This window comes from Orbicella franksi, chromosome 6 (genome assembly GCF_964199315.1).
Source record: "Orbicella franksi chromosome 6, jaOrbFran1.1, whole genome shotgun sequence".
NCBI classification, from domain to species: Eukaryota; Metazoa; Cnidaria; class Anthozoa; order Scleractinia; family Merulinidae; genus Orbicella; species Orbicella franksi.
The window spans coordinates 18803436-18831082 of NC_138150.1; the positions used below are offsets into that span (position 1 = coordinate 18803436).

The 27647-nt window shown below is 40.2% G+C and overlaps 2 protein-coding genes across 2 annotated transcripts; one reads left to right on the top strand and one right to left on the bottom strand.

Moving 5' to 3' along the window:
* The first annotated feature begins 1051 nt into the window (after positions 1–1051).
* LOC145490287 ((E3-independent) E2 ubiquitin-conjugating enzyme-like) lies at positions 1052–22649 on the top strand. The gene is made up of 14 exons (XM_081469415.1): positions 1052–2120; positions 9735–9908; positions 10062–10159; positions 10961–11021; positions 11327–11467; positions 11610–11728; positions 12371–13278; positions 14367–14617; positions 16666–16764; positions 17573–17795; positions 18696–18859; positions 20069–20330; positions 21362–21563; positions 21852–22649. Exons 1-14 carry the CDS (start codon positions 1932–1934, stop codon positions 22399–22401), a joined length of 3441 nt encoding a protein of 1146 aa, XP_081325541.1. The 5' UTR covers positions 1052–1931; the 3' UTR covers positions 22402–22649.
* Positions 3727–9827, bottom strand: LOC145490288 (alpha-1D adrenergic receptor-like). Its single transcript, XM_081469416.1, has one exon. The coding sequence runs from the start codon at positions 7090–7092 to the stop codon at positions 6037–6039; it is 1056 nt and encodes a 351-aa protein (XP_081325542.1). The 5' UTR covers positions 7093–9827; the 3' UTR covers positions 3727–6036.
* Positions 22650–27647: the final 4998 nt, after the last annotated feature.

Sequence of the window (27647 nt, forward strand, 5' to 3'; positions counted from 1 at the left end):
ATTTTCCCTTCAAACAGGGTGCTTTCGTGACAAAGCACGGATCGTTATTAGCAGTTGGGCAAAATCTCCTTTACAACCGGTTCTTTGAAATGACAGAAAGTTGCCTTAAATTATCAGGCCTGTTTTAGTGGTTGGCGAGTTTTAATTGCATGAAATTAAGCTACCTTTTGCAACAGTGACTATTATTGTGGGGAGTTTTCCAAACGCCCATGGGTGCGCAAATTAATGAGTTTTAAAATGAGCACGTAAATGGTGTTTTAACGCGCCGACTTTTTGACTCTTCCCAGACTTAACGTGAACATTTTGATCGGTCTTTAAGTGCACATGCAATTAAAAGATATTTATAGTTAAGTTCGTATTCAAATGAATGCTACAATGTGGCTCGGTACGTAAACTAAGCGGACTTCGATGGATCTACTGAAAACTAGAAAACTTTTGTTTCCCAGTAACATCTTCACGAAATAAACGCAAGGGATTCTTTTTCATTAGAATCTCACCTCCTTGAGGGTGAAAAACAAACCGTGACACAACACTTGCCTCAGATCTCGGGTTGTTTTTGATTGGGCAACAAGTATTGCATATGAATTTTCTTTAAACAGAGAACATCAATTTCCTGTCAGTTTTGATTGTCAGTAATCGTTTAAGAGGCGCCTGGTCTTTATCACGTCGTGTTTGTATTGTTTCCAAGTAAAACTGGCAATAATGGGTTGAGTCGCGCCGAATTTAAGTTTTATTAGACGTTGAATTGACAATAAAAAAGAGCTTTACGTGCATCAATGAGAACTTTTAGATAAGTCATCACAACCTGCGAAAGAAACACCGTCTTATGTATCATCTGGTGTGGTTTATCTACGGATAATTTACAAACTAATTACAACTTACGAATACAGCCTCAATGTTTAGCTGCATTTAGAGTCCTTCGCTTCATTCAAGGCAAAAATTCGTAAACGTGACCTAGTTAGATTTTTTAAAAAAGATAAAAGCTGCAATTACTGCCTATGACATTTTCAATCATTTTATACACAGTGTTTTCTTAATTCATGTCATTTATCGTGTTTACAGTTTTCTCCTTTAATTGTTGTCATGTATTTTGCTATTATCATGTAAATAGTATTTCTTACAATTTCTTCTATTTCTATGTCCCCAATTAGTAGGAAGATTCTTTCCTTTGGTGTAGTTTTAATACTAGACACAGAAATAAAGTTATTTTTAGTATTATTTTTACAGTCGACATCACCCGGCTCTTATTCTCTTGGACTCGGTTATTCTGCAATACTAGCGTACTTTTGAACGGATATGCACAGTTTTTGAGTGAGCGAGCGTGCATGGATTCCGTGAGTAAAAAATAGGGGCCTAACCAACCCTCTATTTGTTGGGACTCCAAAATAAGGGCAGAATAACAAAAGAAAAAAGATCCAGAACTCGCCCGGCAGAAATGCTTGCTCTACAGGTTATACGACTACACGACAAGAATATCCTGATCAAGCTGATTGCATCGATTGGGTCATAATATCGCTGGTATTTGTACACTTTTTGTACGTTCCGGAATTCACTTAACAAGTCAAGTAAATCCTCGTCCTATTTATAAGGTTCCGCACTTAAGGCCGCACGCGAAAAGAGAGCGGAAGAAATATTGGAAATCGCACGCAATAGAAGCGTCATTAAAGTGTCAGAGCCTATTTTCGAACATAAGAAAGCAGCTGAACCGCGTTGGCGACAACTATGGGAAGTCACTTAGTCCACTGCAAACGTGAATGAGTTGCTAATTCACGCGACCTAGCGTCATGACCACGACGTGACATGTCAACTTTAAAACGCGCACAGTGCAGATCAATAGGGATTAAATTGAGGAAGAGAGAGACTGGGAACTGTTTACTTGCCTGGCTACCCAGGCTGCAGGCTTGGCACCCTATTCAGTCGGTTGGACAGTCATGGCGGAGGAAAGTGGTATTTACGCGGAGGATATTGTCAAGAATTCCCAGGGAGTTGTAGGCCTGGTTTTAGAAGATGCCGAAGAAACTACTGACGAATCGGAAAGTGACGAAGAAGCGCTCAAAAAGGGACAGATCGTGGTTTGTTGGTACCCGTCAGGCAACGAAGAAACTCTCTCGCTTTGTAAGGTATTTCCAAAAGATTTCCCCTTAAATCTGTTGCCTTAATGAAGTTGAGCTGTTTTGATCTTGATATTTTTACGGTATCGTGTGTTTTTTAGTACCAACACCTACCCCCTTCTTCGTTGAGTGTGATCGATGTGTCAGTTCTGTCGTGATATAAGCTTAAGAAGAGCCTACATATATTGTTATTTCCTGCATCTCTTGAGATTGTTTTTAAACGTGGTAGATACATGTAGCTTAAATATTAAAAACGTTCGTGGATGTTTTTTTTTTCTGAAGGTTTTTGCTGCTTTCACAATTTATGTGTCTTGGTTGATGCGATAAGTTGATGTTATCTTAGTTTAATTCCCATGATAGCTTTTCTACCTCAGCTTGTAATATAATTATATTCTTCGTTTCAATATTGAACGCCAATGTAAACATGACATTTATAGCTACCGGTACTTGTACCAGAAAAGAAGATTTTCAACGATTTTAGATGTATTTTTTCGTATTGTATTGTAAGCTGAAATTCTCATCAGTTAAAAGGGCCATGTTGTTAGTCAGAAAAAGGAAACTTTCACCATTTTATTACTTACTTACTTATGCCTAGTGCCCCTCCTGGGGCATAGGCCACCAACAAGAGTTCTCCAGCTATCTCTGTCCTGGGCTTTCCTTTCTCTTTCTCTCTCCCCAATCTCTTGATGTCTGCTTCCAAGTCCCGTCTCCACGAGTTCCTAGGCCGTCCCCTTTTCCTCTTTCCCTGGGGATTCCAAAACAGGGCTTGTCTTGTGAGGTTGGTAAAAGGCTTTCGAAGAGTGTGGCCTATCCATCTCCAACGTCTCATCATGATCTCAGCATCTGTAGGCCTCTGGTTGGTTTTTTGCCATAGGTCTTCGTTGTTGATGGTGATTGGCCAACATATCCGCAAGATTCTTCGTAGACATGAGTTGATAAAAGTCTGAACCTTCTTTGTAGTTGCCACTGCTGTTCTCCAGGTCTCTGAGCCATATAATAGAACAGGTTTGACGTTGCTGTTAAAGATCCTGATCTTAGTCTGAAGTGTCAGGTCTTTGGAGCTCCAGACATTCTTTAACTGCAGAAAAACTGCTCTTGCTTTGCCAATTCTGGCTTTAACATCAGCCTCTGCGCCCCCCTGGATGTCAACTACACTGCCCAGATAGGTGAAGGAATTCACCTCTTCCAACAAGTCGTCATCTAGCCGAACTGGTTCAGTAGTCGTTGTGTTAATCTTGAGGGCCTTGGTTTTTCCCCTGTTGATGTGAAGACCAATTTAGGCAGACAAATCTTTAACACTGTTGGTCTGCAGCCAAGGTGTCCACTGGATTCCATTTCTCGCCTGTGCTGTGGCTGTTCTCACAATCCAATCAATCCATTTTATTAACTGCTAAAAAACAGTGATCCATTCATATGAAACCCTTGTGAACTATAATATATAAATAAATGGTGGATATTTATAGAAAAATGTATTGCCTTGCCTGATATGTGAAAAGCTTGCTATTAAAATTCACTATGGAACATGTACAAAATTATGTACAGCAATATTGCTGGATCCAGTAGTCCTATATTCAGAGGCAAACATAGCCTGTGTCACAGATGCCCCCCCCCCCCCCCCAAAAAAAGAAAAAATTGGAGAGACGTGTCCATGTTACTGTTGATTATCGTGTCCAAGGTCATGTGACTTTTCTAGGAATGTGTGGAAAATGACCTGATTGGTTGATTGATTGTTTGCAGTTCATAATTAACAATTATGCCCTTGAGGGCGAAGGGTCTAATTGTTTGAGTATCACCCAACTAGTTGGACAGAAAAGGCAATAATAGAGTTAGCAAATGCAAGTTGAAGAAATATTTGTTTGGGAATAAAACGAAAGAAAGCATCATGCTCGATTGCACCAATTTTGCTTCTCGAGGACTATTACTAATAGTCCTCTACTAGCATAGCCAATTAAAATGCAGGATTTGCATTTGTCCACTAGTTGGGTGATACTAATTAATATTTATTATATGGCTGTGTCTCACAAGGACTGTGAACTACCAAATTCACTAATTTGATTGGCTGAAATCAATATTGAAAGCAGTCTAGATTTTCCCATCTAGACTGGCATCTAGACCGGTAATGTTTTGCGGTGAAAAAGTTGCAAACTAAAATGCAAAAGTGTTGACTATTTTCTTCTAACAACATTTTATTTATGGAAGTATCAAAAAGGCTGATGAGAGAAAAAGTAAGAGGACGAGCAAACTTTGGCAGAATTAAGTTCAGCTCATGGCCGTTCATGAGCAAAATGCCAGCTAGTACAAACCAGGTACATTAATGAATTAAATTTCTCTTGTTTGCCATAAAATAAACATCTTATCAACGGAGCTTAGTCAGACTGTATGGAAGAATCTTGACCTCAGTCATGTGTACAGACCCCACTGCGTTCGGTTTGTACTCACAACTTCAGTCAAGATTCTCCCATACAGACCTCCTGCTCAGGTAAGAAGAGCTAATTATGACTCACAATAATTAAAATAAAATAATATAAAATATTTTTAAACAGGGATTGCACTTCACTATAATGTGCTCTTCAGTGAGGCCCTGCATAAATAAATATTAAAAGTTAAAATAAAAGTACCGTAAGTTAAAAGTTTAAAAGCTAAAAGTTAAAATACGTACATATACATCAAAGGATAGAAACATTATGACTAATTACAGGTCTAGCTTAAAGTTTGCTTTAAAGTAACATTGTTAGTGAGGAGGTGTCAACTTTCTCCAGAGATACAACGTTCCAGTTGGTGATACCATGGTAAAAGACACGTTGCTTCCAAAATCAGTAAAACCATTTAAACACTTAAATATTGTTATACAACGATAGAAATGGCGTCTCAGGTGCAGTGGCTTCCAAGCAAGGGAATCAAGAGCTTCAGTTGCAGAGGATCTTGGATGGTGATCAAGAATGATCTTACATGTAGCTGCCTTGTTTAAGAAGGTTTTAAGAAGAGTAACGTTTGTAAATTGTTGAGCTCAGTGCTCTACGTTTTACTGCTTATGGTGACAAAATAATATGAAGAGTGTTGGCTGTAGAGAACACGATAGAAATTTGCTACACTTTGTGAGTGAGATAAAAATTTAGAATTTTGAAGTCAAAAAGCCAGTTTAACCAGGTAGAGTGAAAGAATGTAATCAGCATCTCATGGCGACATTTCATGATGGGACAATTAGTCTGCGAATTGTCTGTTTTTTATTTGTGAAGGGTCAAAGGTCATGAACTGTCTTGTGCAAAGATCACATGTAGAGAGTAATAAAACCATTTATTACTCGTCCTTTGTTGCCTCTGCATATCACATCAGCTGTTGTGACACTGAAATGGTTTAATGCCTGGATGATTTATGAAAGGAACACGATTACAATGTATCAACAGCGAAAGGCTTTTTGTGATCTTTTTCTTTTGGGCAGGGTGGCTGTGACACAGGTAAGGCAAACAGGCCTAAACCCTTTTAAAAAGAGGTCTCTGTAAAAAAATCCTAAAATTGCAGCCAGGATTTGTGATTAAAAAATGTGTAAAAATGGGTTTGAATCTGGCTAGCCGATGAAGACCAAAGTTCACTGGTCAAAATACCTTTTAAGTGTGTTTTACAGAACTTTAGTTTCAATGTTTTTTAAGCCATTTTTTGTATTTTTTTAATCGTTTCAATCATGATTTATCATGATCATAGATCAAGTAGCTTAAATGTCTATCTAGACATGTATCTGTCTATCTTAGTATCCATCCCTCCATCTGTCTGTTTGTTTGTCTGTCCATCTGTCTGTCTGTCTGTCTGTCCATCCGTCCGTCCATCCGTTCTTTCATCCATCTGTCCATCTGTCTACTGTATCTATCTACATGTACAGCTGTATCTTAGCTTCCAGATCACAAAGAGGCACATTTGTTGTCGATTCTAGCTATGTCACATTTGTAGGTTTGAACCGTTTGGGTAGAAATCTTGAGTAAAGATTCAGAAATCCCTGTTTGAAAGCTGAATTACACAATCCATAAAGGATAGGATTGCACATACTGTTCAGATAACCAAGTAGCAGTGTTGCCATATCAACTGTGTGAGGCAAGGGCCTTGAATAATACACATCAAAAAACATGGTTATAACAAATGGAGCCCAACAAATGATGAACAGGGCAACCACGCAAAGAAACATGTTTGTGATCTTAGTTTCTTCAGGTGTGATTTGAAACTTTGGTTTTGATCTCAAAGTCATTTTAAAGGGGCCTTCCTCATGTCTATTTATCCCTGGTCTTTCAACCTTGATGTCTTCTGGATTGTCTTTTTGGGTTTTCTCTTCTGTTGTAGGCTCATGGTGTAGAGGAGTTGGTGCAAGGTAGTTTCTAGACACTGCAATACGTCTCTTTAAATTCTTTGTAAACATCAAGATGTTGTAATATGAAAAGGCCATTACAGAAAGAGGCCCAAAAAAGCACACTGTGATCATGAAATACATGAAGTACACATTTGAAGGCCAGTAAACAAAACAGTAGGATTTTCCAGGAATGAAGCTGTATTCTGCCCAGCCAAAAAGTGGAGGAGAAGCCAAAGATATTGAGACTATCCATACTGCAGCAGTGTAGAGCAAACTTTTTTTCTTCGAGAAAGTCTTTCTGTAAGTGTTCCATTTGACGATGTAAAAATATCGGTTGATGGCAATCATACCAAGAGACATCACAGATGTAATGAAGGATAAAATCGTTAAAAAGCCGAGTGCCACACAAGCTGTGTCACCGAACAGCCAGTGTCCTGTAATGACTGTCACCACAGTAAACGGAATGCTTAGAACTGACACCATGATGTCTGCCGCAGCCAGGTTTAGAATGTACAAGTTGGTGACCGTTTGAAGATCTTTGTTCTTGTAAACGATGATGTATAAGCTCAAGTTACCAAATAGAGCAGTTAAGCAAATTAAGCAGAGAATGATTACCTCTAAGACGGTGACTAGCAGACTTAAAGACATTTCAAATCTTTAAATTCCACTAATCCAATCAAATGTTCAAGATTTCATGAAACGTCTGTGTTTAAAAGTACATCTGTAGTCATTAGGTCATACAGAAACAAACATTCCTGCTTTATCTGGTTCCAAAAGTTGTGCATGTATACCAATGGATGTGTTGAATGTTCAGCAGTGCTTCTTTTTGATCAGAGAGGTTCAGATTGAACGACTCCAAAATGAGCTTAAAAGGTGAAAAGGATGTTTCTTTTGTTAGTTGATATTACTCTAGGTTATCACAATATTGTCCCCCTTCAAATTTACATGAATATGCAAATGTGCCTCAACTCAATGCTGTTTGTAAACATCATTTATAGACACCAGAAAAGTAGATTTTTGATGTTGTTTGTTTTTTTTTTCCCTTTATTTTAACTTGAGCATTTTTTTGTTTTTCCAAGATTAAGGCCATGTGCATGTATTTTTAATCAGAAAGGATAAGTATTTTGATCATGTAGCAGTCCTATATTCAAATGACCAATTTTCTTTTGTTGCATAACATGCAATGTATTGTGCCTGTTTAAGCCCTAACAATATCAACAGAAATTATGTTTGGAATGCAGATAATGCAAATAAATATAAAGATTTAGCCAAGCCTAAAAGTGGCACTCCTCATTACAATAAGTTAACCATAACGGAAAAGAGGATTTGTTTTTCTTGGATCAGAAACTCAAAAAATCATCAGTTGTGAGCATGTATTTGTTCAGTCTGTGATTTGACTACTTTTTTCCAGTTAAATTTGAAGTGTACCAAATTTTTCTGAGATTGTACCCAATATATCAGGGACTTTCCAAGTGACATTGTGCGAGGAATATGCTGGAAGAAAAATAAAAAACGCACCAGGGTTTAATTTGCACCAAAATTTTGCCTTTGCACGCACTCCCTCGTTCTCACCCAGAATAAGAACCTTGCTTGAGCCTGCCATCCAATCAAAAAATCGGTACCTGGTCAGTGGCCAACTTCAAAAACATGTGACCTCGATGAGCTGTTTACCTGAGCACACAATATGGTCACATGATACTGGTCAGCAGATACCTTGTTTGGACAGCTGTCAATTAACCATAACATGGATGTCCAATATCAAAGATTTACCTATGGTAAATGGTGCTACTCTCTTATGTTATCAGTCTTGGCACATAGACATAGGGACGAATGGACATACGGACAGTCACATGACAATCAAGATTTTTTAGATCGATTGGTTACCAAATTTGCAAAGGTGTGGGGCTCCTATGAAAGTTGTTATCTATTCTACAGTATACCCATTGATGAAACTGTCATGGTCAAATCTAATACAGTTTAAATAATACAGTTTTAATTTAAAAAAAGTTCCATCTCATTCAGTGAGAATGTTTCACTAAATTAAGTAAGAATATACATTGTACCTGTACATGAAATTGAGGATCAATGGTGTTGCTCAGCTTTGTTAACTCTACAAACTGCATGTAGTACAAGAACATCTCAACTGCAAAGCAACTTAGGCCTAGGGCAAATATGGAATCCAAGTCGCATCAAATATATTAAAAATAGGTGTGACAAAGAATCAACCTAATCCCAGTGTGGTAACAAACGTTGAACCTGCGTCGATCCTATTTCACAAGTTGCGCTTCATTAAAAGATGAGAATAAGTACATGTCCCCTGTGCTATTCACTTGATGCACAGCTAGTTACTGCTAGGACTCGCTAGCGAAATGCCAAAATACAGTGCTCTCGGGCCTTACTTTGGCACAATTTTTTAATTGCGAAAAATAGAAGGAGAAGACTCGCACTAAATACAGCTCTGAGAACAGTGTATCAAAGACAACAGCTATTGCTCCAAGTGGCATGCTTGACCCTGCTTAAATTGATATCGAACAACAATGGAGCAGCGGTCTTGATCAACGGTCTTGAGCAGCAGTCTTGATGTCAGCAATGACTTTTGATAGCTCGTCATTCCTGGTTGCAAAATTGTCTTTGTACAGCACATGCTCCTCAAGGGGGAGGGTAAATAGCATTTGACAGATGGGGGAGTATGTATTTTTGTGATGTTTTCCCAATCTATCACATTTGAATCAATTATTTTGTAATTTGCATGATTACATGCTCTACCTACAGTACTGCTCAGAACTAAGCAAACCAAAATTTCCTTTAACAACGCATTATCAATGTGAGTAGATTAACGTGTGCACGCATTTTGCTCTGTTAGACTGCATTTTGATTTTGCGTTATAGCGCATTAAAGTAAACACCTTAGTAAGCATGAGCTTGGTTATTGTTCACATGTTTTGTTACTTTGTGAAAGGAAAGATGTCCTAGCCCAAAAGTTATTCTCACTAGCCTCCAAAAAGTTCATCCCTTACAGTACTTCTCTTACTTGAATTTCCTCAAAAGGTTTCCCAAGAAACCTCACTGGCCATTGATTCAGGCAAGTGATGTACAAAACCCACTAGCCCGACTGGAAAATCCACCAGCCCTAGGCTATCAAAAAGGACTTACTGTGGATTCCTACTGTGCATTGTAGTTATGCATTGTTTTCTACAAATCTCTGCCCAAAGCAGCTCAGATACATCATCATCACAAGTCAGTGCGTGAAGAGAGGTATCTGTTTTCACAGGTTACGGTTGTCTTTTCCAGGTCAAGTTAGCTGACAGATCACTTCTGCCTGGTGATGTTGTAAAGTTTTCCAACGTGAGCAAAGGAACCCAGAAAGGATTTGTCAGCAATGTAGAAGTGGTTGCCAGTGTAAAAGTTCTTGTGGCCAATCAGATCTTTCATAATGTGGACTGTAAAGGACTTTCTCCACTACAGGTACATTGTGATTTGGCTTTTTTTTGAAAAAAATTCTTCTGTGCCTTATATTCGTTGTCATCGAAGTAAAGTGAAAATAAAACTGGTTGAAACAAGTTGGAGGGAAAACAAACTTGAATCACAACACTGATGCTGAGTTAATTTTTCTTTCAGGATTTTATACCAGGAGTGCATGTCAGCATGGGTCCCTGGCTTGGAATAGTTACTGAGGTTTATCGCAAAGTTGTACTTAGGATCAAAAATGGTTCCAGGTACTTACATGTATTACATCATGATCTACACTTCCTCTAGAAAGCGATAAGTACACAAGATGATCCAGTACCCTTCAGTGGTTTTGTGGTGTTGAGATCACCATTGATGTAAAACAAACGATTCAACGACAGTTCACCACACAAAAACCAAAATGCAACTCTATGGCTTGCAACAGAGACTTTTTTTTTTTTAGCAACTTATGAGTAACACCGCATGCCCCTGTAAAGTAGTTTTGACGTACACGTGCATGACTGTATTTTCATGATTGTATGCCAAGGTGTAGTAGAATATGTCAATTTTTTTCTTGACATAACTGACACTTGACACTTTCATTGCACACTTCTTGGTTCATTGTATTCCTATCAACAATGTGATTGCTTCAGATGACATTGCTGATCTTTACATCAACGGATGGATGTACTTCATTTGGAAGGGGTGCGGGGGGGACATTGGCTGGCAGAGAACTTACAGTATCAGGCATTCCTTTTTACCGCAGCCATGCCTGCTCTCATAAGATGTCTTATTTTCTAATTCTCAACTTCTTATACTTTTGGAGTGTGACAAGAGATGGCCAAATGTCTTTATCAAACCTAAGACCCTGATACTGTGTACTTGTAATGGAATAGTATTTTGACAAATAAATACCTTAGTATGAGAAAGGCTGTCCCAGAACTTCACAAAGCTTCTTTCTAGTTCTTTCTAGTCTTTGTCTTTATAGTTAGTACGTTAACACCAATTTAATAAGTAATTGAAATGCCAAACATGACTGAAAGAAAATTAATATTTCTTTACTTATACAGATGCAGCTTGGAAGGAGAACAGTCCTCTATGTTGTATGACTTGAGTGATCAACGAGATGAGGTGATTCCAGTAGCTATTTTAGTATTGAATCTGGATCCTGTGTGAGTAAATTATGTACATGCAGACCCCTTTTTTCCAACACACTTCAGGGGCCGGGCACCGGGCAAATTGACTGGCGGTGAGGACAATTTTGCCCGGCTGGTTTGACCATCGAGTGGAACATTTTCCTTACAAAGAAGTTCCATTCAAATAGTTTTGGCCACCTGTGAAAATCAGTTGCCCTCCTACTGAAAACATTTAATAAAACCCCTGACACTTTGATTGGTTTTGATCTATAGTAAAATCTGCTTTTTTATATCTTGTAGGATTCGCCATTCTATTCAGCATCATTTTATCCTGGTCAGAAAGTGGCTGGTCCTGCTAGAGCGTTCAAAGAAGCAAGATGGTTATCAGGAGTTAAACCACTCATTCATAACCAAGCACAGATAAAAGGAACAGTGGAGGAGGTGGGTGAACACAAAAACAACAACAGTACTGCTCTACTTACAAGGGAACGAGTGCTCTTTTATAGAATTTTTCGCTCATTCTGTTTCTTATAGAGTATGGAAGGGTGTCCTTAGCAAATGTAAGTTTGTTTTATCACGACAGGCAAGCGTTATAGCATGTGATGTAGACTGGCAGGTCTGTGGTGCGTGTCAACACTGTGTCGATGAAGATGAAAGTCTCAAGCCACCTGATGCTACAGTGACTCAGGACCAGCTTCACAGGTCAAATCAGTTCATTTTTGTGTGTTGATGACGGGCTTAATATTACAGTTGAACCTTGCAGTCTCAAACTCGAAATCAAACACCTAGCCAGCCTGAACTCAAGTCATTTTCTCTTTTTCAGTCATTTACTCTCAGCTACCTAGTAGAAACTCCTTGGCTTGTCACGCATTCCTGTCCAAAGTTCGTTGGGGAGGAATGCATGACGGGCACGGTAACGTCTGCAAGTCACTTCACGCTGTGGATACTGGGCTAATGAATGTTATTTTCAACTCTAAATTTTATTTTGCTTGCACCTACAATCAAGGACAAAAGTGTTGAAACATTTTTGCACATCGGACATTTTCGAACAGAGAACCATACTTCTCTTGATAAAAGAAATACCTTTTTCGTCAATAGCTCCCCCCACCCCCCACACACCCCCCTTCACCCCAATCAATGTTGAAACGGGCTTTGGCGACCCTGTCACATGGTTACAACATTGATTGGGGGGAGGGGGCCGAAATATGAGGAGTGTAGGTGGGGCAAATAACACTTGATGGAAGAAAATTTGTTTTTGGACAGTGTCTTCACTACTTTTGTCCCTGATTGTAGCCTGAATCTCTTTCAAAGTTTTTCAAATTTGAATCTTTCTTTGTTCTACAGATTGCTGGTTGTAAACCATTTCCGACATGCAAACCTTCAGATTGGAGACAAAGCGTTCTACACATTGAAAGCTATTGACCTGAGACATGCTGCCAGTGGAGAGAGTGAATCCAAACAACAAACCAGTGATAATGACAATACAGAGGAACTTGACGAGAATGCGTATACCAGTCCACCATCTGACAGTCAGACAGAAGGGTGCATTTTACATGAAGGGGAAACCTCTAGTGAGGGTGGAAATGCAACGCTTACAAACGGTACTAAACGTGGTCTGGGAGAATTGTTGGCAGCAAAAGGTGATGCTATTATTGCTGCAAGTGTTAATAATTTGAACTCCGAAGGAAGCTCAGGGAGCTTTTCAGCTGAAAATGACTCGAAAAACAGCAATGATTCCACTTCAACAACGTCCTTATGTGATACACATCATTCTGCGCTTACAGAGACTTCCCCAAATAGAACAGACTCTTCTACTTCCAGTGTGAATGAAGCTGGCTCAGTTAATGCTGGGACTAGCCAGGTAAACGTACATGACGATCAGCATCATACCGTTGGTTCGGATTCTGCAGATGGGGATGAAGACTCGGATGGTGTTGAAGTTGTCATACCAAAGGTTAAAGGAGCAAGTGTCGCTTCTGCGCTTAAACATGACTCGGGTTCATCGCATCCTGTACGGTATCCCACTAAACGGAGAAAAAAGCGTTTGAGAAGAAAACGAAAGGCAGCTCCTCCGTTAAAAGTGAATGTTGGTGATAAGGTGTGTGTGGAGGTGGCCCACACATGTACCACAGTGGATGTGATATGGCAGGATGGATCCAGCCAGGATAAAGTTTTATCCACGGATTTGATTCCTGTGTTTCACTTGGACGAACTGGAGTTTTTCCCCGGAGATTATGTGTCTGATAAAAGAGGTCAGTGTTGAGCTGGGTATATGGACGTTTTTCTTACTTTCTTTTTTTTTCTTTCGCAACGTCCTCTTCTTTCTTAGTGCCATTTAGTTTTTGATCTCATGAAAAGCTAACACAACAGGCCTGTTCAAATTTCGTGGCATACGGGGATGACTCAGCTTTTGTAATTAAAGAATAAATGATAATCCGAGGATGTTCATTTTGTCGAAATTCAGACAATAATTGGTAAAGCTAGGAGTTATACAGTTCGGTAAGAACTATACCATCATCAATTATTGTCTGAATTTCGACACAATGAACACTCTCGGATTATCATTCTCTACGTACGAAAGCTAGATCAGCATTTGCTGGGTTTTGTAATAACGTACAGGTAGTAAATGGTTTGAACCCAGTGGTATCAGTACATGTAGTTCGTCTAGTACGATCGTCTAGGTGAGGTTATTTCTGAAGAGGACTGTTATTTCGGCAACATGGACAGAAGTCATCCTGTGAGTCAAGTGAAAAGGCGTTTGTGGGTTGATGGTGTGGTGCTAAATTCCTTGAAACTGATTGGTTAGTTCTTGCGTGATGTTATTGGCTGTAAGAATCGTGTAAAGTATGTCAACGGTGGTTGGTTAGTTCCATAGTAAGTTTCGATCTGTCTGTTGTAAGTATTGTAATTCAACCTAAGCCGTTCAGTCTAATTGTTTAAAAGCCCACATGTAAGAACCCACATTTTTTGAAGTCTGGCAAAATAGGTTCTTGTATTTTGGGTTAGTTATTGGCAGTTTAGGTTAAGTAGGTTCTTGTTAGGTTATTACAGTATTTATTCACAACTGTATCATGATTAGCCTAACACAACCGATTTCAGAATTTATATGTACATGAAGTGTTGTCTCTGTAGCAAGATCTTCATAATTTAACTGTAACCCACATACAAGAACTCTTGCTTGATCTTGCCTGGCTAAACAGGTTCATATATATTTTGGTCTTAAAATGGAAAATGTCTGCCAGCAGATTCTTAAACCACTAAGTTCTTACACGTGGGTTTTTTACTGTATCCATGGTACTTCAGATGATCCATTGACTTGCCATAAATATTCTTTGCGCAGAAAATGCCAATTCCTCAAACTACGGCGTTGTACTCACCGCTGACCACAAGTCGCGCTTGTGCCACATCAGGTGGTTTTCGCGAGAAGGTCAGGAACTGTGCATGGAACGTGACGTGAGTGTGTATGACATCACGGAACACGCGGACTTCGTGTTCAGCGCGGGAGATGTTGTGGTCCGCGTGGCCAAGAACGAGAATGAAAATGAAGATGTGGAACAAGGAGCTGAGAGACCAACTCCGTGTGTAGGACAGGTGGGGGTGTCTCTTTTGACACCATGCCATAGAAAATACAGCCAATCAGAATACATTACTTGCAAAAAGTTTCCGACGATTTCATTTTTTTTTTAATTTTAAAAGTGTTCGAAAATAAAAGCGTCCGAAATATTTACGGTACAGTATAAAACTTTTAATTAGCTCCAAAGCCGTTAGTTACCTTTATGAAGCGAACTCTAGTTGAAACACTGCTTGGATACGTAACGGCTTGATAGAATTTGTCATATTTTCCTGTCAGTGTATCTGTAAAACCTTAAGGATGCAGTAAAACTTTTATTTTCACAGATGTTGTTTCAGTCTAAAATGTGTTTTGTAGGCGTAAATTTACGTTAGCTATGTTTTAGCAAAGTCTCCGAATTTTTTGTCTGAAATTTGTCCGAAATTTGTCCGAAGGGAGTTGAAAAGTGTCCGAAAATTAAACATCGGAAATAAAACGTCCGAAATTTTTGCAAGTAATAAGAAAGCCGTTGTATAGTCGACGGTATTTCCACACTGGGCTGCGTGTATGTCGTATTGACTGCGTTGGCCACGGTATTTTCTAAGGCATGGTATAAAATAGTTATCTGAAGAGATAATCAAGGATAATTATCTTGAGAATTAATATACGATCACAAAGATGAAAGTTTGAAGACTTTTCCCTATTTTCCCTATTTCACACACGTTTGGTTCTATAAGGAATAAATGGGAACCAGTAAGGAGAATCTTGATGTTGACGTTATTTTAAGAGACGAGTTTAATTAGAAAATAGAAAGAGGCTACTCTAACCCTGAAAAGTCTGCATACGAGCCAAGTGGTTCATAAGGCCGGAGCTCGTGAGGCCGGTTTCAGTAGCATGAAGCGACTAGGAGTATTTCTACTCCCCCCTGGATGGGATGCTAGTCCATCGTAGGGTTCCCCCCAGCATTAAGTTCGCCGGTACCCATTTATACACCTGGGTGGAGAGAGGCACTGTGAGAGTAAAGAGCCTTGCTCAAGAACTCAGTGTCTGGTCTAGGATTTCACTTTAGGGGGACACTCTGTCCCAGTCAACAATTTTCTAGGGGACATTCCAGTTTTTTGGGGGACACACTGTTTTTTGCTTGTGAGAAATTAAAAAAAAAAGTCAAGTCAGCATAATGACTTTCTACGTGGTGAGTCAGTGTCGAAGTTCTGAAATTAATGCAACCAGAAGTGAAGGGATTTGATTTGCTAGACCCAATGCAAATTGTGTTGTCGTATCGCAACCACTTGAATTTTTCCAACCAGGTTTATTGAAAGTTTCTCCTTGCTGCTTTGGCCTTCGGTTTGGCAAAAGGTTCACGTTCATCAGCATCACTCAATTTATCTTCGTCAACGTTGTCGGTTCTGCTGGTTTACGTTTGCGGTCTGTGTTCTTCTCTTTTGTTTTCTCGACCAAAGAATGATAATATTCTTTTCTGCTTTGACGTGACAATAATATAACAGAACGACATAGAAAACCACCGAAATGAAACGTCGTGTTCCATCAATCAAGCGTGAAAAGTAAGGGGTTCGCAATGAGCACGTGTATTTTTATAAATTGACCCCTCTTTCAGAATTATTCTACTTGTTCCCAGGAATCTTACCTCAGCCTCTGGCAGCCATTTTTATTTGTCCATGTCGTAAACATTCGTAAAACGTACGCTGTTTTATATTGTCAATTCTCTGAAACTTTAAATCACACAATGTTTTCGAAAAACTTAGGAAACGAAGGAAAATTACAAGTCACTAGCTGCAGATGTTTGCTGCGCCAAAATGACCCCTAAGACGAATATTTGGGGGACATCTTCTATCGAACTGCGCCAATCCCGCCATGGCGCGCTCTAGATCAGACACTGAGAACACAACACAATGTCCCCGGCCAGGGCTCGAACCCGAACCGCTCGCTCCAGAGTCGAGCGCACTAACCATGAGGCCACCGCGCCTCCCACACTCTAACCCTGAGGTTGACCCTAGTTTACATTTACTTTTCCCACAGTACGATCCGTTTGTTGTATTCACTTCTATGGAATTGTCTCTTGTTACTTCAGGTTACACTTGTAGACGAAGAAGGCTGTGTGTTCATTAAGTGGGTGGACAGAACAGTTTCTAAAGTTAAACCTCAAGAGCTGTACAAAGTTGACACTGAGGTAAGGAGTTTATTGGAGTCGAGAGGTTTGTAAGACCTGTTCATTCTAAAAAAAGCAGTACTGGGTTTCTCAGACCAAACAGGGCGGTTAAATGGGAGGGAATCTTTATCCAGTGCTCTGGAAACTTTCTCCAAGAGTTCTTACAGAATCTACAGCAAGGGGAAGGAAGGCTCAGCAGGAAGAAGGAATGGGGTGCTTTCCTTTATGCCAAAGATTCCGGAAAGTTCGGCCGAAATGCGAATGGAAAGGTCCGTTTCGGTTTGTTTCGACTGGAATATTGGGAATCACCTCTGGAGCCGTGGTCCACTTTATTCCGACCGAAATTCGCCATTCCATTTTTGACAAACCGGTTTTTCGCCCTAATTAGGGAATTCGGAAAAGGACTAAAAAATGGTAAGAGCCATTCCTATTGGTTGGCCCGGTTTAATCGGAAAATGTCGTTCCATTTTCCTCGGGAACTTCTACTGATCTCTGACCGGTGGGTTTGGCATAATGGAAAGCACCCATGGTTTTCAAACAAATTATAGACAGTGAACAGTTCTCATTTTGTCTATTCTCTCTCCTTTCTGTGGCCATCACATGAAAAAGAACCCGCACAATAAGTAAATACACGTTTGGCACTGTAAATACACGACTTTGCCACTTTCGTGACACGTCTGGCGTCTTTTAGACATGGCGCGTTTTGGTAAAGTGTGTCACATTTACGACACGTCTTGTAAAATGTACGTTTTTGCGCTTTTTTTAACGCAGTTTTGCACTGTTTGTCGAACAGGTTGAAAACGATTTCGTCCCGTTTTTGTTGTTTTAGGAAGATGGTCATTTGTCGACAGACGGCTCCACAGTTGCGTCAGATGATGAATGGGAGACAGCGAGTGGAGAAAGCACAGAGGAAGAACCGCCTGCTGACATCATGGATCACGTGCCAAGGAGCGGTTCCATAGCTAGTGACGAAGGAACAGAGAATGTTGACAGAGAAGCTCTACAGGAAGCTAACAACAGAATCAATGAAATTATGTCAAATACGAATCCTGGTAAAGTGCTTTAATAGTCTTGTTTCGTGCAAAGGTTCGAGGAACACGTTTTTTGCCCATTCGCTAAATGAACTTTCCAAATTTAAACTGTGCTTGGATAAGACCCGCATGGAAACCAGCTAGCGTCGATGGGGCTTTCCTTTTTGACCTTGGATCAGTCATACACCAGACCTCCTTTAGGCCCCTTCCACACTACGCCGGAGGAATTTGAAAACAGAGCTTTATTTCCACGGTTAGACCTACCGTCCACACTAATCCGTCACGAAAACAGAGCTTTTCGAAAACGCTCTTCAAACCGAAGGAATTTGAAAACGCCGGCTTTGCGTTTTAGTGTGAACGGAAAATATTTTGAAAAACGGAGCTGTTCGAAAACGACGACATCACCATAATGTGAATTCCCCGACCGAGTTTTCGTGAAACACAAATCCAAAATGACCGATTATTGTTTCGTTTTCAAGTTCCTCCGGCGTAGTGTGGACAGGAAACATTTGATGCGTTTTTACAGTGAAACCACCGTTTTCAAGCTCCTACGGTGTAGTGTGGACGCGGTCTTAGAAACACAGGCAACAGGTGGCTGCTCGCAATGACCGACTGTAGACTGCAGAGCAATGTGAATAGATTTGACAAGTATTCTCGAGCTCAGTGTGACGGCCAAACGCTATAATTGTTACTGTTTAACATAATTTATGACTTAACCCGTTTCTTTGCCAAGTGAGAAATGTTATGACATGAGGGTATTATCACGCATATTTGATAATAAGATTTACTACGTTTCTTACTTTGAAGTGAATGGATGTACAAATAGTTCTGACCCTACTGTAGTTTAGTAACGTTTATTCGTAAAACATTTATTTTACAACTGATTGAGAATAATATAACTATTTTTCTCTCTTCCGTCAGCTTTCATGACGTTTGACAATGTTCCTGAAGACCATGTCTACTTTTTCTCAACGTTTCAAGCACAAAATCCTGGTCGCTTCCTGTCATGCCTGAGAAAAGAAATGGCCTTGCTGATGTTTTCACTTCCGAGTGGAATCATAGTCAGGGGATATGAAAGTCGGGTGGTAGGTTTTTTCTCCCAACTTTTGTCCTAGTTTCAGAACAGGCCTTAATTGTTGAAAGAGTGGACAACTTTACTTGATGAATGAATGCCAATCAGTGATTAAAATACCTTAGTTGTGCTGGCTGAAGCTATAAAGGGGGTATTTATTATTCCCTTGGTAGGGACTTCCCCCCCCCCCCCTGGGTTGGTAGAATACAGCTGCGTGTTTTGGCGGGAACTGTAAAGTTCCCGCCAAAGTACGCGGCTGGCAAATTCAAAGGCATTCCTCAACTGTAATGAATCCTGTACTTAGGCACTGTCCACACTACGCCGGGCAAACTTTGAAAACGCAGCTTTATTTCTCCGGTTAAGCCTTCCGTCACACTGATCCCTCACGAAAACGGAGCTTTTCGAAAACGCTTATTAAACCGGAGGAAATTGAAAACGCCGCCTTTGTGTTTTCGTGTGGACATAAAACCTTTGAAGACGGGATTTCCCTGCCCGAGTTTTCCTCAAACACAAATTCAAAATTAGCGGTGATTGTTGTTGCGTTTTCAAATTTCTCAGGCGTAGTGTGGACGTTGCCTTCAGTGAAGAAATTTATGGAAATTTCGATGGGGAATTTCATAGTTATTATTAAATCTTACCAGTCTTCCCGCAATAGTTTTGAAACGTTCTCCACAAAGCCCTAGCACTTTGCCCTTGAAACCCTTGACAAATTTCAAAACAGTGAAAGTCGAAAAGAGCGTTGAGTTTCTGCAATATTGTGTTCGCCAATTAATGTGTTTCTTGCAGTAAGTACACGTTACTGATGGCAGTATGAAATATTTTTCCCGAGCTGAAGTGGCGTACAAAACATATTTGAACGATGCGATGAAACTCATTAGTCAATTTCTTCCTAGGGCTTGGTTTTGCCCGTCAATATTTTGATTGAAGAACGAATGGAACATAGTACTTTGACTTACGATATCCATGCCATTTGTCCGAGTGAATGGTGCGCTATGTTCATATCACTGTTTTTAGAGTGAAATTGCATTTATATGGCAAGGAGAAAGCACTATATGCCTCTGCTTATTATTCCGTCCTTCAAATGTAAACACTAAAAAGTTTCACAAAGAGCACAAAGCCTCTTTGTTAAATTGCGTGTTCTAGATTGTAAAGAATACTGTTGGCTTTCTTTTGAGGATCTTTGTCAATAGTCCTCATTGAGCTCTTTTCATTTTCGTGCTAGGACATTCTGAGGGTCATGATCACAGGACCTGTGGACACCCCATACGAACATGGTCTGTTCGTATTTGACGTGCGCCTGCCTCCAGATTACCCGGCCTCTCCCCCTGTGTTCTTTTACTTGTCGCAGTGTTCCGGCCGGTTGAACCCAAACCTTTACGATGACGGAAAAGTTTGCGTGAGCCTGCTGGGGACCTGGGCCGGGCGTGGAAGTGAGGTGTGGACATCAAAGTCAAACGTTTTGCAAGTTTTGGTTTCGATACAAGGTATTTTCTATTACAATACCAATAACGTTTCACCTTGCTTAGAGCGGTTTTCATTTTAGTATCGAAGAACAATTGGTATTTCATCAACTACGTTACACGATCGGCTTAAAATTCTGCGCCACTTTTTCATCCAGTCAGGAGTAAGACCAAAACCAATCGTGACTCTCTCGGGCACGTTTTCCCGCACTTTGCGTCAGCAACATGTTATGACTTCAAGTCTTGATTGGTTCACTGGATTATCTGTTGGCTAGAGCGATTACGTTGATTTTGGTTTTACGACACTCAATTGAAAATTGCTTTAGACCATTAAAGATATTTTGCTATGATGACGTCAAGTGATGCTGTTTCCCGCAGTGACAGTTTTTCATTTGTTTTTGTTTTTGTTTTTTGCTATATTTTGCGCGTTAATTTGACCTTGGATTGTCGACACTACTGTTTCTAACATTTCTTGCATGCTCGGATCGGCCAAGAAAAAATGGTTATTCAGACACACACAGACACACAGACACACCTTATATCTCGACCAAGGCTTTCAAATAGGTACAAGCAAACTATTTGGGCAAACCTGATAAAACTCAGGGGTTAGCTTGCGATGGACTAGCCTCCCACTTTAGGGGAAAACCAATAAGCTTAGCCGATTCATAGTAAAGAAGGAAAAAGAAGGTGAAAGGTAAAGTCTGCATGCAAGCCAGGCCGGAGCTTATCCCGGTTTCTGTAACATGAAGCGACTCGGAGTATTTCAACTCCCACTTGGATGGGATGCTCGTCCATTGCAGGGTTACCCCTCAGCATTTAAAATGCCGCTACCCATTTATACACCTGAGTGGAGAGAAGCACTTTGAGAGTATAGCCTGACTTCCCCAAGAACACAACGTTATGTCCCCGGCCAGGGCTCGAACCCGGACCTCTTTATCCGTAGACAAGAGTTCTAAGCGTGAGGCCACCGCGTCTCCGTCGTGGTACAGAAACCTTTGCTATAAAGTGCCTTCCGGATACGAGAACACCTTTGATTCATGGTTGTTTTCCTTCAGGCCTAATCTTGTGTAGTGAACCATATTACAACGAGGCCGGGTACGAAAAACAAAGAGGGACAGCCGAGGGACACGAGAACAGTCGCCTGTACAATGAAATGGTATTACTAAAACTGGTTCAATCAATGGAGAAACTTCTCAAAAAACCTCCTACTGGTCTGGAAAAAGAAATACTACAGCACTTCGCTCAGCATGGGTCAAGGTAAGGTGTTAATTCAACAGACGACTAGGCAGAGGCAGGCAGGCAGGCATCTGGCGTGCTTCGCCAGTTAGACAGTTAATCGGTCGTCGGTCCTCTCTACCTTTCTTCGTACACAGACAGACAGACAGACTGACAGCCAGACAGACAGACAGACAGACAATGATCTATGTGGTAGAACGTGGTTAATATGGATACCACGGGTACCACGGTTAGTGTCCGAATTCTTTCTAACAGGGATGTTCGTTGCAAAACTCATGTCTTGTACCATTTTTGTCCTAACATTCGCAGAATGATACGGAAATTCAAGCGTTGGATCGAGCTGTCCAACGAACAGGCAACTGCTGTGCCAAGCTGTGATAATGGCAATCCTGTTGGCAATGATGCCTCGGTTAGTGAACCTCAACCAATGGAGGAAGGCAGTCTTAATGATCTTGCTAGCAGTAGTGACGTCAACACCATCGATAATGACGTATTGCAAGACTTGCAAGCGATGTCAGTACCCGGATGTCGTAGTGTTGGTGAACGGAAACCCAAGGAAGAGATTAGCCAAAATGAACTCGCTTACAGCAACGGCGTCTCTGAAAACGGCGCAGTGAAGGAAGCAAAAGGTCCTGAGACAAGTGGGGCAAGTTATCTTCAACCCTCTCCGGAAGGGAAGAGTTTGAACGCTGAGAACCAAGGCGCATGTGCAGGTGCAACGTCATCTGAAAAGATTTCCCCGGATTATCCTTTGTTCCCACTCTCCCGCGGGTTTTGCCTGAGTCTTGGGAGAGCGTTGGAAAGTTTCCAGACAGCTTTAGAAAAAGCTGGACTCACGGACTGCTCGGAGAAACCATAACGCCAAGGACAGATGACTTTATTTTGTAAATTACATTATATAAAGTGGAAAGGTTATCTTGAAAAAATGTTTTAAAAAGCTATATTTATATTTTTGGGTGCAGAGTGCAAATTGATTTGGAGTTCTTCAGAACTGCGCGGAAGCGATATTTTTATTATGTTAATTACTTGAGTGCTTCAACAAGGTAAATTAAATTTATCTGAAGGTTATCAGAACGAATTAAAGTGATCGAAAATTGTGACACTGTTATGGCTGAGGTTCAACGAAATTTGGGAATATTCGATCAGGATATGGTACACCTCTGTTATGCATTCATAATCGTGTAGTGCCTCTGAACAGTGTTGGAGGGATTTTGTTTTCTTTTTCTGGATTCATAGAGCAGCCATACAGCTGCAACTATGAACAACGAATTACTGTCAGTGAGACTTTATAAAAGTTATAATATATATTTTTACGACTCTCTGAGAAAAAATTTCTTCATCAATGGATTTCTTTAATTTATTTCTTGCCTCTATTTGAAAGCTTTATTTAATAATGCAGAGCTTTATTTAATTAACGAGAGCGACTGAGGACTGATTTATATGTTGCATTTCCGTCACGGAGAAGTCAGTAGATTAAATTCGTCTTAGATTCAAGCGCGGAGAATTTCGCGGCAAAATTCCACATCTTTCCCATTTCAGATATTTTTGGTAGATTGCATCTCGTTTTGTAGAGCACCTTCTTTATAGAAGTGGCTTTAACTCAGTAATTGATATAGAGTATTTCCTTCATTTCTGAGCACTGAGAAAAGACCCTCTCTCGCATGAACCACCCTGTCCCTCCACCCATTTAATTTACGTTTCAAGCTTCGTGCATGTCTCATTGTTTGAACCTGTTTTGGTCTTAAAAGTGGCATGAAAATTAGGCCTTACATATATAAATATCTTGACCGCTAACCGGTGTAACTGAAAATACGTTTTCGTTTGCGAAGGTGAAATAACCGACGTCATGTGTCAATCAAACCTACTAAAATTTGAAATAAATCTGACAAGAAAACACCGTGTTTGTTCTGTTATTTGAAAACGCAGATAGGGTAGAAATTTTAACAGTGATTTTACCACTTCATTATTTCGCCCTGATTTCTTTTCGTTTCCCGTGGATTTCCCCATCCCCCTTCCACAACTCTGTATCGTTCTATCCTGTGTTTCTCCGTTGGGTTGCTCGCAGTTTGCTCTTCCGTTTAAGCCTGGTTTTCACAATGACATCAGCACAAACATAAGCACGTAGGCTTGCGCAGAATGGATAATTACCATCTTTTCGGTTCCATACTGCGTCCTCACTGCCGTGTGCTTGTTCTTATGTTTGTGGGCATACAATTATGCTTGTGCTTATGTCGTACTTAGAACTAGACCTCAGGCTGGTTTTCACAAGCGCGCAACTCATAAGCATAAGCAACATACGTAGGCACAATAGGTGGCTGTTAAGCTGCGCCTTTTGTCAGGAAATTTTGGAAACGGGGCGCTATTTTCTCCCTCTTGTTTTCCTCTATTTACAACCCTACCAGTTTCCCCAACGGCTTCCTGATGGGTTTCCGCCGAGAGTTCCCTAATGCGTTGACTCTTCTGTTATTCTGCGTTGCATTTTGCGTTCCCTCGTGCTTTAACTCTTGTTCTCCCCCAACATTCCCTGCGGGTTGCAAACATGCGTTTCCGAGTGTGTTCAGCTATTGCCAACCCCGTGCGTCCCCCTTCGTTCCTTGTGCGCTCGCACATGTATTTACTCGTCCGTTTTCCCGTGCGTCAGTTTTTCTTTCTTTCCGACCTATGCGTTTTCGAGGATCTCCTGTATACTAAACCCGTTCCCCAATGAGTTCCCGTGAGTTTCCTTCCTGTTTTCCGCGTGCTTTCGCTTTAGGTTTCCTGTTGCCTTTTTCGTTTCCCTCGAATTTGCTGCGGTTTTGGTTTTTCTAACCTTTTTCTCGTCCTTTGTATATGTATCTGAACTTCATTCGCAAAGTTGTGGGTTCAACACCAGCCATGGAACCCACGGAACTCTACTCCATGCTTGTGTCATGCTGAATTATTCTTTTGAACTAAGTAAGCAGTAAAAACACTTTTAAGGTGGCCGAACACAGTTTTTACGCGCGCTTTTGCTGATGCAATTCAGCGCGCGCACAAGGATTGCAAGAAACAAACATGCCGTCAATAGAGCGATCATTTTATTTACTCAACACCCGCAGTATCTGTGCTATTTTTCTCTATAATTGAACGCAGTGTATTGATAGCTTTAGTCTTTTAATACAAATATATGTTAGAAAAGGTAACGATGCAAAGAACCCAACAATTCTCAGCTTTTTCTTTCGTTCTGAAAGAACTCGAGGAACCTGACGAGGAACCCAGTTAAATGCAGCGCATGCGCAGTTGCTTGAAAAATTGAGACCGATTGCTTTTGCAGAAACTTGCCGATTTCTAACGATCCAGTCGTTAGAATTTCAAGAAATTTGGCAAAAAAAATAGTTCAGAAACCACGCGAATGATTTATCAAAAAAAATCTGAATTCTGACGAAGGGAATTTTTAATAATACAGCACATGCAATGAAAGTGATTTACGGCCAATTACGAAAATCGTCTATGTCAAACTTTTATTAGAACAGTGTTGACAGAAGGGATTTAATGTCAATTCGTAGCGGGCAAATGATGAAAAAAATCTAGCGACTGGATTTTTTTTAAATAAACAAAAACCAATTTTTAAGCCTTGTTTTTAACCAGCCTCGTTGCCATGGCAACAGCACACACCTCAGCCAAAATACGAGAATAAACGCTTCTGTGGTTAACCTTGACTCGTGCAAAAAACGGGCGCCAAAGCATAAATAGTTTAAAAGTAATGGTGAATTAGTCATAGGCACTTGAAAACTGTGTTCGGCCACCTTAATGAAAAGAGAACAATTTCACCGCCGGCAAGCGCGCGATTCTTTGCTTCTGGGACTGGCTCTAGTAACGCAAGGACTGACACTGTCATATGGTCACATCTCGCATTTCCCGCAAAACACGATTTAAACCACCTTTATTTATGCTTGGCCCTTATCCTGAGCATAAGTTGTGCTGGGCCTTCCGCCTGGTTTAGTGTGACATTAAAGGGGCTCAGTCACGGTTTGCGCACATTGAAAAGTTTGGCCTCAATTTTTCAAATTCGTCGTTTGTAATCCGTGTTAATCTTCTCCATCCTCAGCCATCCTTGTTCCTTTATCGTTTATCATTATCTCTTTGGTGTTTTTCTGTATTATTAAACTGTTATTTTCAGGTTTCCTACCATTTAAAGGTAATTTTGTATGTGGCCAAAATAACTCAAAATACCGTGACTGAGTTCCTTTAAGAGGAACGGATCGTGTGATGAAAGAAAAATGGTAATGATTAAACAGTTATTGTACGTTTGAATGTCAATAAACGCTACAAATTTAAAAGAAATAATAACGAGAGGGATAGACATCCAAGAATTGTAAAGAAGTTAAGCCCCGTCCACACTAATCCGTCACGAAAACGGAGTCGTTCGAAAACAATGACGTCACAATAATTATGTGATTTTCCTGCTCGACTTTTCCTCAAACACAAATCCAAAATGACCGGTGACTGTTGCGTTTTAAAATTTTACCGGCGTAGTGTGGACGGTGGCTTAATAACCTTTGAAAATGACCTATTCACAGTGTGTTTGTTTAGACCATACGAGTTCACGTGGACTCATACCGAAACGAAGAAAATGCAAACATTTCGCTGAATTAAGTATGCAAAGGGTGGTGCATGTTGTTAAAATTCGTGAAGTATTTGTTATCTGATTGGTCTAATCTTAGTTTGCATATTCATGCTGATTGTTGCTGATCCGAGGTGTTTGTTTGTCATTTTGGGATGTTTGCTGTTGGAGTAAAATGAGCTCCGTTCTTTTCGTCACGAGAGGCAAATTCTTACTTTGGAGAAGAAATGACGACGACCTTTTGGGAAGACACCCATTTCTGTCAATGGTTAGTACAAATTCTGTAAATTCTACCTTCGAGGGTAATATTTTTACCAAAACTACCGGCTCAAAGTCCTACCACGTGCGTTTGCCTGACTCGGCGTGTCGAACCGGTTTCAGAACACTCCCTTGGCTTTAGTAACGAAGCCAACCTTTTTGGAAGCTGGTTCAAGAACCATTCAAGACGCTTAATTTCGTAGGAGTTGTTTTGTCGAGAGCTTATCTTTCTTTATGGCATGTAAGAACGTGGCGTTTCTTTGTCCAACTTTTCTTACACTTGTCAACGCCTGCTTGTGTTTACCAATTCACTGTGAATTCTTATACTCTTCGTTTACTCGTTTGTTTCTACACTTTGGTTTGTTCCTCACCAAGTTTTATCTAACACATTTTTAGGGAGTAAACGACTGAAGACAGGAACGTCAGCAAGACCAGAGGATATCAAAAGGATTCAAACAGGGATAATGAAGACAAAGTTGAGAATAGCATTGCAGAATTTTGTTAAATTGAAATCTTTCGGATAAAAATGGCAGTCTTGCAACTAGAAAATTGACATGCGAGTTCAAATTTATGCAGTCTAGAATCAGTTCGATTGTTGAAAGTTTGAATTTTTCCCTCGGCTGAAATATTTGCATTCGAGTTACATTCGGGCGTGAAAAAAATTAAATTCGGTAGTAAAGGTTAATTATTCTGCCATTTTTGCCGGAAAGGTTTCAACCGCTTTCGAGTTGTCATTTAGTACACGTTTTCGAATGTGGAGAGTTTCATTCTTTATCCAACGATCTTCAACTTGATTCAATTAAATTTTATCGGTCGCCATTTGCATGCATTACTTAAAGTATCTTGTGAAATTCGAGTATTTTTTCTTTTTTGTTTGTCTTTTAAAATTTCAAAGTGATGTACAGTCGTCCAACTCTCCTTAGTTTGAAAACATGTTACTAGGTAATAACATTGCAGAGTATTTTAAGGTGGTGCTGCATTTTCAAATCAAACGGTGATAGCTTTTCGTTAAGTGATCATGTCAATCTTTTGTCTTAATTCGTTCAAAATCCCATTCAACGCTGACGTTTTACGAAGGCCTAGTTTCAATTTATGATGCGAGTTGTCTGTTGTAGGGCAATAATGCCCTTGCTCAAAAGCAATATTAAATGACTAGTCGTGGAAAATGGTTGCAGTTTGGAAGCTTCCTATCAAACACCGTGTGTTACCTCAAAAATTTTAGGATTTTCAGAAACGAAGTTCAAAAGTCTCTTGATCGATTCTTC

Bases quoted from the DNA above. Each gene is read 5' to 3' on its own strand.
- LOC145490287 (XM_081469415.1), top strand. From the start codon at position 1,932: ATGGCGGAGGAAAGTGGTATTTACGCGGAGGATATTGTCAAGAATTCC. The intron at 14,618-16,665 runs GTGGGGGTGTCT...TTGTTACTTCAG, and splicing joins CAACTCCGTGTGTAGGACAG to GTTACACTTGTAGACGAAGA. The intron at 21,564-21,851 runs GTAAGGTGTTAA...TAACATTCGCAG, and splicing joins TTCGCTCAGCATGGGTCAAG to AATGATACGGAAATTCAAGC.
- LOC145490288 (XM_081469416.1), bottom strand. From the start codon at position 7,092: ATGTCTTTAAGTCTGCTAGTCACCGTCTTAGAGGTAATCATTCTCTGC.